This window comes from Pararge aegeria, chromosome 20 (genome assembly GCF_905163445.1).
Source record: "Pararge aegeria chromosome 20, ilParAegt1.1, whole genome shotgun sequence".
Taxonomy (NCBI): domain Eukaryota; kingdom Metazoa; phylum Arthropoda; class Insecta; order Lepidoptera; family Nymphalidae; genus Pararge; species Pararge aegeria.
In genome coordinates, this window is record NC_053199.1 from 13094585 (window position 1) to 13105925 (window position 11341).

Sequence of the window (11341 nt, forward strand, 5' to 3'; positions counted from 1 at the left end):
TAAACTGTACAGTAAGAAATTTTCTCATTAAACTATCCGTAAGTAGCAACTTTAAAGCTGCACAAGTTTTCTCCGCTCTCCTTAAGGTAGGAGATATTATGATAACGCTGTTATTGATTGCGTCTTCACTTTTAACGTTAAAGAGAACGCTTAACAAAGAATTCCTTTAAAAGTTTCCTCTCAGGTTCTAATTAGGTATTAAGTTTTACTGTGGAAGGTTATTCTTGAATCATTATAACGAGTGAGATGTTTATACCCTGAGGCTGTGGATATTTTCACGAGAAATTGACACGCAACGGTCTTTGACGGCCTAGCGCAGTTGTGAGCTGTGGCTTTAATTTTAGGTCCCGGGGTTCCCGGGGTAAATTCCCGGCAGGGGCAGGTTGGGAATTCTTAATTTTTGTTGAAATTATAATCTTTAAAATAGGAAAAATATGCAGGCTTGAATAAAAAGTTAGATTAAGTTTGACGGCCGATTAGCGCAGTTTGCAGCGACCCTGCTTTCTGAGTCCAAAGCGTGGGTTCAGATTCCCACAACTGGAAAATGTTTGTGTGATGAGCATGAATGTTTTTTCAGTGTCTGGGTGTTTATGTAAATTCTAAGTATTTATGTATATTATTTATAAAAATATTCATCAGTCATCTTAGTACCCATAACACAAGCTACGCTTACTTTGGGGCTAGATGGCGATGTGTACGTTGTCGTAATTTATTTATTTATTATTATTATTATTTATTATTTTAAAAGTTATCTTGGGAAGAAGTCTCAGGGAACAGTTAGTTTATTATTAAACCTCATCATTATGAACTCACCGGTCCACTACTGGGCACGAGTCTCTCTCAGAATGAGAAGGGTTAAAGCCTTAGTCCACATTTAGATTAGTGGACTTCACACGCCTTTGAGAACTTTCAGGCATACCTAAAGTTCTCCATAATATTCTCTGTCTTCCTCACGCTGTTTTTCTTCACCATTAATAAACTTTAATAAGGTTTCATTATAACAGTCGAGACGGTAAAAAATTCGCTTTATTGAGACATCGCAAAATGTTATATTTTACAGAAGAGCACATTTTATACTTTGATTAAAAATATTTTTGAAACAAAAAGAATAGAGCTTTAACGTTCCATTTTCTCTCCCGCCTTTATCTTTCTATCTTTGAGAAATGTCCTCATTGTAGCTAAAACTAGATTTTTTGCTGTTAGATTCACTTTTCTTTAGTTTTTTTTATCTTTTTATTTCACTACAACTTAGCCCTTGACTGCAATCTCACCTGGTGTTAAGTGTTGATGCAGTCGAAGATGGTAGCGGGCTAACCTGTAAGGGAGTATGGTAGTCATACCCCTAATACGTTTCTACGTGACATCGCACCGGAACACCAAATCGCTTAGCGACACGTCTTTGTCGGTAGGGTGGTAACTAGCCACGGCCAAAGGCTCCCGCCACACCAGTCCAGAGAAAATACAGAAATTTACATTCCCAAATTGCCCCTGCTGGGAATTCAACCTGGGACTTCCTACTTAAACTCGCAGCGCTCACCGTTGCGCCAGGGAGGTCGTCAAAAATCGTCGTCGTTATGTCATATTTGTAGCATGTCATTCTTTCCATCTAAGTACTGACTTTGCTTAGTTTAACTTAGCCAGTGCCATCGACGACAAATAGGTTCAAACAAGTAGTTAAAGGGTATTTACTAGACAAGACCTTTTTCTCCAACTCGATTGTTAATTATTTCAATAATAAAACAAAAAAAAACAGGAAATAAAAATAAATTGCTGGATAATTTCATGTAATGGCAATGTTTTTAGCATATATATACAGTAAAATAAAGGCAGCGCTTTAACTAAATATGTAGCCCTAGTGAGACAAATTAAAATGGCGGCTCTTACCGTTTTCCCTAACCGTAGCGAGGGGAGTTACAAAAACTGCTTGATTATTACGAAAAGTTATTAAATTAGATAGCGTCCTCCCCCGGATGCGGGGAGATTAAATTACGGTGAAAATAACGAGGTGGGAGAGTTTTTATTTCACTACAGATGATAAAAATAGATATTGTTTTACAACATTTAGAAAATTGAACGATAACCGTCCCTTTTCATTTGGGGTTACGGTTGAATACCCCGAAAACCTTATTGTTCAATTTCGAAGGGTGTAAGTTTGCACCAAGAATGAGTTCCACATCTAAGAGAGTGGAAACGTATTTATTTTATTCCAAACATTCATTCCTGACGGCCTATTGGCGCAGTAGGAAGCAACCCTGTTTTCTGAGTCCAAGGTTGTGGGTTTGATTCTCACTATTGGAAAATGTTTGTGTGATAATCATTATTTTTCTCGGTGTCTGGGTTTATCTGTATATTAGTATAATATTCATAAAAAAATTCATCTGCCACTCACCCAAAACACAAGCTAGGCTTACTTTGGCCCTAGATTTATTTTATTTGAAACATTTGACGGCCGATTGACACAGTGGGCAGTGATCCTGTTTTCTGAGTCTAAGATTGTGAGTTCGATTCCCACTACTGGGAAATATTTGTGTGATAATCATTATTTTTCTCGGTGTCTGGGTTTATCTGTATGTTATTATAATATTCATAAAATAAAATCATGAGTCATCTCGCCCATAACACACAAGCTACACTTACTTTGGGGCTAGATGGCGTTGTGTTTATTGTCTTAGTACATTTCAGTACACCATGTCTGTAAAGAAGTTTTTCATTCATTTAATTAAGTTTTGAGTGAAAATGTGATGGTTTAACTTTAAAACATGCGTGGCGACACACAGTGGGCGTTTGAATCGAGCGTTGCTTACATCCAAACTAATCAAACTATTTACATTAATACCAGAAGTTTTTACCAGTAACTTCTTAACCGCAAACCAGCCATTATTATATTAATAAAATACAACCACCCATTATTATATTTATATATATTATATTAATATAATAATCCAAGCAAAAAATTAGTGACGAAACTTATCGTAAATATCAGTTGCGTTACAATTAAATAAAAACTACAATCACACTTATACTATAGTAAATTTAAAAGACAAATTCTTTTACTCATTCTTTCTTGGGTTCATATAACTTTACCAGCGCTATGTAACAAGGACACAAGACCCTCGCAAAGAAGTCAATGCAAGTAATTCACGGTTGATCTTCAGTAATGTGTTTACTAGTCTGTCACAAACTACCTAATTTCCTCGTTTACCTGTCGCAGTCGTTTCTCACCACATTACTAGTGTCACGACAAAATATTTCAGCGACGGTCCTATTAGCATAAGAGCCTGTGGACATCCATATTAATATAACAATTGCTAAAGTGTGCCTGTATGTTTGTTACCGGTGTTCGGCTCATTCGCCGCACCGAATATAATTTGGCATACCTAGATATAGCTCCCATCTGGGGATGAATAAAGAATATTTGATTATAAAGAATGAAAAGAAGTTCCTACGGGATTCATAATAACGTGTTTGGCTATGCCGCTGGAAAATTAATAACGTATAGATTGCATCCTACTGACGGACAAAAAATACTTTTAGAAGCATAACATTGAAAAAAAATCAATTAACACAAAAAGAAGCTGGTATGGTTAGTTGGATATGTACAATGAGTTCGTATTTTGTAGTAATATATTATATAATAAAGTATCAATTATCATCCTGTTGGTGCCACCACCAATTTAATGTGGTAAATCTTCTTAAGCACGGCGTGTGAATATATAACATAATTCGGTACCGTTTTGGAGAAGTTTCTCCACGCATCAGACATTTTGTAATTCGAAGGTCAATGTCTGCTGCAAAAAAATTAAATATTTTGGTTCCAAGATCGCGATCTTATCGGCTAAGGTAATTTTATGCACTAAACTCAAAAAAACGGAACAGTTCTGCCACCGGCTCCGTAGCTACATTCTAGCAGGACATGTGAATATATAACACAATTCGGTACCCTTTTGTAGAAGTTTCTCCACGCATCAGACATTTTGTAATTCGAAGGTCAATGACTGCTGCAAAATTATATAATTTCGTTTCAAGATCGCGATTTCAAAAAACTGAACAATTCTGCCACCGGCTCCGTAGCTACATTCGGCGACACGTTTACGACGCCTCTGTGGGCAAGGCGACATCAAAAACCGCTTAGCGGACCCCGAATACCACCTCGGGGCACAACACTACTCTACTACTTCAGGGGTGGAATACTACTTTAGGGACGGTCTCGTTTTACGGTCGCGTTCAACATTTGCGGAAGTTTTATGTTAAAATATTGATAGGAATTGTACACTTAACTTTAGTTTTAAAACTCACTTGACTTGTCGTATAAAGTTTTAGAGGAATAGAGCTTTTTGTGACAGAGCTCGTCCCGGGAAGTACTACCACCGTTCTTATTTCTGCCGCTAAGCAGCATTGTTGCAATGGGTCTGAAGAGACTGGGTGTTGGTGTAATTACAGACACATGACGCTTCACATCTAGGCCTTAAGTTGATGGACACAGGGCAATACTTTTAACGATGTGTTCCTTTCATGACCTGCGAATTGTTGGTCTGTTTATAGGCAATGGTTTTCCACTTACCATCAGGTGGGCTATCTGCTTGGTCCATCAATTATTAACTAGAAAAAAAAAATGTAGATTAGTTGCCAGCTTTGCCCACTTATTCTATTCTCATGTTATGTATCCCTTAAACCCTTCGTATTTTAGAAAATGCGTCTTTCGCTGCGTGTCAAACTTACTATATTTTTAATATAACTAGCTGTCCCCGCGAACTTCGTACCGCGGATCAATTTTATTTTGATGAATGTTATATTTTAATACTTATTATCCTATTCCGGTCTAAGAGGAAGCCAAAAAATCAAATACCATAAAAATATGTCCTGCCGTTCTTGAGTTGTAAATGGTGTAACTAACACATCTTTCTTTTATTTATATACTTTTAAGCATTCAGCGATAATAATATAATTGTGTTTTGGATCTTTTCCCAAAGAACCTCTCTGTAGCATAATCTACATAATTCTGTACAAAAAATCACATCTAACCGACTTGCTGCGGCTGTGTAAAAAAAGTCTATAAATTTATAATTTTTACAGGGACGGTAAGAGATTAACTATTAATTGACATAGTGTCAATAAGTTGTAGTTAATCTAACGTTAAATCATTCCTTTTAAAACTTTATTGTCATAGATAGATTTAAAAAACTCAAATTATTGTTCACATCTTACAGATTCTGAATTTTTTTTTGGCAAATAACTACTTGGAAGTGCAGACAAAATCTTTTTTTTTCTCGTGGGGAAATCCACATGGATACCACTGCGCCACGGTGATTATGTCAGACTAGTCCTGACTAAAATCCCACGGTGTTCCAACCAGTCGCCTGGTGGCTGCGTCACGGGAACGCTTTCGCATACATCCGCGACCCAGCTAGCGGCGCCCGCCATTGCAGACCCTCGTGAGACACCAAAATGCCTACAATTGAAAGGCGCACCGCGAACACAGGGACTTATCTCGAACGAGTGACGGATTCCCCTCCTCCACCACATCAAGTGGGCATGCGGCGTTCGTGAGCCAGACGCAGTGCAGACAAAACCTGCATAAACTTAATTGCATGTTTCGGATGTTAAATAATCCTTTTTATTTAAAAAAAAGTCATTGTAAGGTATTCAAAAGCACCTTACTAAGCAAATGAAAATGTATTGGGCGCGAATATACCCCTTAGAGCCTGTCCAGATGAGGCGTTTTACGCGCGAGTCGACGCGCGCGTAGACACTCGCGCGTTCCCGAGATACTACAGCTACATATATTCCGTCCAGATGATGACGCGCGTTTCCTCACTCGCGCGTAAAACGCCGGTAACGAGCGAGACTCTCGACTCGCGCGTTCTACGCGCGTAGAACGCGCGAGTCGAGGTACTCGAACACCGTTACTGCGTCCAGTACTACGCGCGAATCTGTAGCGAGTGGACGTACTAAAAATGGAGCGTGATAACTTCGATACTGAACTTTTTATAGACAAAATTGAAAAAAGAGTAGCCATATGGGATATGGAATCTTCAGACTATTCCAATAGAGTAATAAAACGTAGGAACTGGGAAGAAATAGTCGAAATGTTTTGTGAACCTGGCGATTCCCAAGAAAAGAAAAAAGCTTTAGGTAAGTAAACGATAGTTTATTTAATAATATTATTTCTTAGATAACATTAATTTTACTATAGCATTTTATCTTGCGAAGGGAGTTTGCCTTCGTTAACAAAATAATCCGCGAATTTGTCTCTTGTATTTCGCGATCTTGCATTAGGCCTTACTACCTCAGTGTTCAAACTATTCAAAGATGTTTCGTACAGAGTGTGGTCATACCTATAACCATCCCTTAACCTAACGTAATTATGAAGAACACAACAAGCTTTAATTATGTTTTCTGCAAACTCTAAGTCTACATTCAACGGTCTATGAAAAACTCTCCATTTATTTACCAAGATACCAAAGCAACATTCAATGTAACGCCGGGCTCTGGATAAGCGGTAGTTGAATATTTTTATCTTGATTGTTAGAGATTTACCGCAATAAGGGCGCATAATGTTTTCAGACAGACTGAACGCTTCATCTCCTACTATCACATGGGGTAAGGGAGTTGAATCTGTTTGCGATATTGGCTTTGGATCTGGAATATCTAAAGTTTTCTCGACAAGTTTTTTATACAAAACTGAGTCTTTAAAAATTGAGGAGTCGTTACTTTTTCCATATGCGCCGATGTCTACTGAAATAAAACAATAATTTGCATCGCATACAGCCAGTAAAACAGTCGAAAAATAATTTTTATAGTTATAAAAAAGAGACCCAGAATCGTTGGGTTTTATAATACGGATATGCTTGCCGTCGATGGCACCGATGCAATTTGGGAAATTTGCATATTTTTGAAACTGTTTTGAAATCTCTTCCCATTCAGCCTTCGTGGGTTCTCTCATTACTATATTTTGTAGTTTTTGCCACATAACGTAACAGGTTTTCTGTACTATTCCGATAACTGTAGACTTTCCTAGTCTGTAGGCATAATGCAGGTCCGCAAAATAACATCCTGTGGCCAAATATCTGAAAAAAAGTTAATATTATTAAATATTGTCCATTAAATTCTTATAATATGTACAGTATTTATTTATATTCATGTATTTATATGCATGTCTGCATACAGAGTGACCAGTAATTTGACCTATTCCTTGAAGAAGGTTAAAATAGGGATCATTTGCCACAAATTAACCTTTATCAACTGGGAGATATGGGTTAATTTGTGGCAAATGATCCCTAGTTTAACCTCCTTCAAGGAATAGGTTGAATTACCGGTCACCCTTTAAATAGCACTATTTGTAATTGTATTTTTCTATTTATTTTGTAGATACAAAAAAATATACATATACAAACATAAATATTTCTTTTGACCATTTCAATACGTTTATTATTGATTTCAGGCATTTCATTGCAAAAGAAGTGGAAAGGATTGCGTGATGGCTTTGTTAGAGAAATGAAGAAGATGAAAACCACACCGTCTGGATCAGGAGCCTCCAGCAAAGCCAAATATATTTATTTTGAACGTTTGATGTTCCTCGAACGATCGACACGGAATAAAGCTACTGAAAGCAATATCAACACCACGTCTGTAACAGCTGAAGAACAAGAATTTTCTGGCGATGGGGAAGATGTTATGAGACCTCCGCTTAGTCAGGTGAAAAAGAAAAAAAAGCTGAACGCAGCTGATGAAGAATTTCTCGCCATCATAAACAAAAATTTAACATCTAGAAATCAGCCACAGACATCAAACCAAATGGAGTCAGATGATGACAAATTATTCTGCATGTCATTACACAAGGAGCTTATTAAAATACCAGAGGAAAACAGACTTCAAACAAAAATTGAATTAATGAAAGTGCTTCAAGCTCAACAAACCATGTATGATAAACCTTCAGCTGTTCGATCTGCCTACCAACCTTCTACACAATATCATTACCAAGTAGGGCTAACACAACGTGGACAGAGAGATTATTTTGAAGAAACAGGATATAACACAACAGAATCTTTAACATCTTCGTTGTCCCCTGCAACTTATAATCGAGGTTATTTCACTACGCCACGGAATACTCTCGCCCAAAACACTCTTCCAACAACACCATCACCGGCATCTACACAAGATTCGCAAGAATCTGAATTAATGGAGCTATACAATAATTAATTAAGGTTAAATAACCTACTAGTTTGTTAGAATGTTTTTTAATGATTCATAATTTTTTGTTAAATTGATTCTTTCTTACGTCAAAAGTACAAAAGTTAGGTTGATATTAAAATAATTAAAAGTATTAAGTACCTCTAAATTACAAAACTATTATTCATACATTTTATAATAAAACAATAAAAATTATCACTTACCTTAAAGTAATCACGAGTTTTTCTTCTGCAGAAACAGTATCCCGTACCACATAATTTTGACATGGAGTTAAATCTTCTTGAATAATTTCCAGTAAATCATCAAAAGATGTTATTGACATTCGAAAGTAGTTGAAAAATTTTTCGCTGTGTTCTCTGAGCTTTGGATATAATGTTATGAACATACTATGCGTCATTCTGTCACGTAGAATTGGATGCACGTTAAATCGTCGACTTTCTCTTCGTTTACGACGTTTCCATCGACAGTATGCAAGCCACAACACAACCGCTGTGTCCGAGTCCATGTTTATAACTGAATGCCTCCCAGCGTAGGAACGCGCGTAACACGTGATATCTGGACGCAATATAAATTGAAACGCGCGAGTTCACTCGCGCGTAAAACGCCTCATCTGGACAGGCTCTTTAATGCCATTGCGATGGTCTCTAACAATTTGTTGCGACAGGAAATCTGATCACTTTATAATTCGTTTTGTCGTGTTGGTACCCGCGACCCCTTTTAATAAAGTTGATGGCAAGTCCAGAAGCCAATCAGAAGTCTCAATCACTCAGAACGGCTGAACATATCTGGATGTAGTTTACCATAGATTATAGTCTGGAATACACATGGACTTAAGCCACATTTTGTCCCAGACATAAGTCGGTTTTCATTGCATAGAATTATTTTTGGTTACGTTTTTCAAATAGCGAGAGACTGACATGTTTTTTTTTGCATAGTGTTAGTTTAGGGGCCAGGGAATACAATTTTTACAAAATTTTTTTAAGCAATAATTAGTTTAGCATTTGCATGGCAGTTTATGCAACTTCCCAATTAATCAATTGGGTATTTGTGTGTAAACGGTGCGTATAAACGGTGTGTGTAATACAAGCTTTACTCTACTTCGCTGTCTAGTTGGACTGCGAAGTAGACTTCACAGCAACTATTGTGATTGTGAGCTATGTTTGCGATAGCAATCACACCCAATTATACAAATATCCTCCCATCTTTTACCTCAGAGTAAATGGGGTCACGTATTGTTTCGTTATGGCAGATATCTGCCATCTTGAATAATAGTAACGAATAGCAATTCGCTCTTATATGAAATTTCATTTATTAGCTCAGGAACTTGGAACATTTTTCTTACCACGAGTACTTTACCATGCTGAAATTTTTAAAAAGACTAACTGTAGTCAGTTAAATTCACAGGTTATACAGTCACAGTTAACTGGCACACACATACACACACACACACACGCTTTTAAGTCAGCAGGCCAAATCCACTTAACCATTAGAGAACTCAACACAACATTGTAAAGTTTACTTTGTTAAAGCGCATTATACATATATTATCTCAATGATTTAATCAATGCTTGGCAAGGCACTGGACCCTAAGATACGGGATTTTCTAGTTTAGTCAGGTTTCCTAGGATTTATTGTACTTTAGTTTCTTTTATATTTTTTTTTTTCTATTTCTATTTCGTATGTGTTTGTGGTTAATCAATCATTATCATCATCACCACCTCAACCGATTAAAGTCCACTGATGGTAATAGGCATTTAGTAGAGAGTTCCAAAATCCACGGACCTGGGCCGCTTGTTTCCAGTGGCTCCCAGCGACTGTTTGATGTCGTCTGTCCATCGCTCGCTGCGATCGACCCGCATGCCAAGCGTAGTGATTATTGGCATAACTTTGTTATGGAAATAAAAGCAAGCAAGCAGAAATTTAAAATTCTATGGTTGCAATCTCTATTCAGTGCGATTGCAAATTGAGCCCAGATTTTATTATGTTATCGCAGTATACACGTGAATAATGATTTTTATATTGTTCGGTATTTGTGCCGTGTAGTGAAGGCAGGTCAGAATACAGTTGCCAACATCCTCCTCTTCTCGCGGTTTTCGTATGAGGTGACTAAGGGAATCTACCAGAGAATGGTCAGCAGCGTCCAAAAATAGCAATAACAAAATTCCTATTTCACATATTAATATATATATAAATTATTTTACCCTTCAAATATCTACACAGCTAAGGGGCACTTTATATGCAAATGCTAATCTACTGGGCGGGAAAACACCCCTGAATTGGCATTGCTATAGTCCCCAACAGTTCGTTGCGACGGGAAATCTGATCACAAGCTAATTTGCTAGGACGTGTCTCCGGGCCCCCTTTTAATGAAGTTACTGGCAGATTCTATTAGCCGATTTGATGATTTTCGGACACTGCCAAAAAATGTTAAAAATTTGTTCTAATGAGTATGTAAGATGTTTTTGCAAGTAAATAAAGACGTTTACTGTCACTAATGCTCGTTTTCACTAACGAAGAACAAGCTAATGCCTGAATAAGTAACTCCTAATTCTTAGGATATTGTATTGTATGCATAGGAGTATCTATAATCTATATTAAGAATAAGGAGTATCATCCGTTCCCCAATAGTTATCACCTAAGAGTTGATGAAATGCTTTTTTTATAGATATCACCTAAATCATTAGGCATTTGATTAAGGCGATGCTTAGGTTTAGTGAAAGCGGCCATTAGTCGATAAAAGAGGTCCACTTTTAGTAACAAGCACCAATACACTGTGTGACCAACTCACAACAAGAAACATTACTGAAGAAGATACTATTTGAATTTTAAAAGGAAATAGATAACTTTGTCAGTCAACTGGTTTAAGATGGACCAAAAATTTGGTATCAAAGGGTGTTTTCGGTGAAGAAATTGTCCGTACCGGGATAATTCAGAAATTTATGTTGTTCATCCATATGGGTTCCATTTGCTAGCGTTCCATATGCCTTATATGGAAGGCTAATAAACTGAGGGTGATGTTAAAAGTTTGAGAAGAAGCATCGTATTAATAAATGAGGTATTTCCTATCTCACTTCAGAAAGTGTATATTTCATATCCTATCTCACCTCTGAAAGTATATCATACTTCATACTTTCAGAAGTGAGATAGGATC

The 11341-nt window shown here is 37.0% G+C and overlaps 1 protein-coding gene across 1 annotated transcript; it reads right to left on the bottom strand.

The window, feature by feature from the left end:
* Window positions 1-6187: 6187 nt before the first annotated feature.
* On the bottom strand, window positions 6188-8800 carry LOC120632895 (protein ALP1-like). Its single transcript, XM_039902932.1, has 2 exons — window positions 8394-8800; window positions 6188-7067 (listed from the first exon to the last, which is right to left on the bottom strand). Exons 1-2 carry the CDS (start codon window positions 8693-8695, stop codon window positions 6188-6190), a joined length of 1182 nt encoding a protein of 393 aa, XP_039758866.1. The 5' UTR covers window positions 8696-8800.
* Between the last annotated feature and the right edge of the window lie 2541 nt (window positions 8801-11341).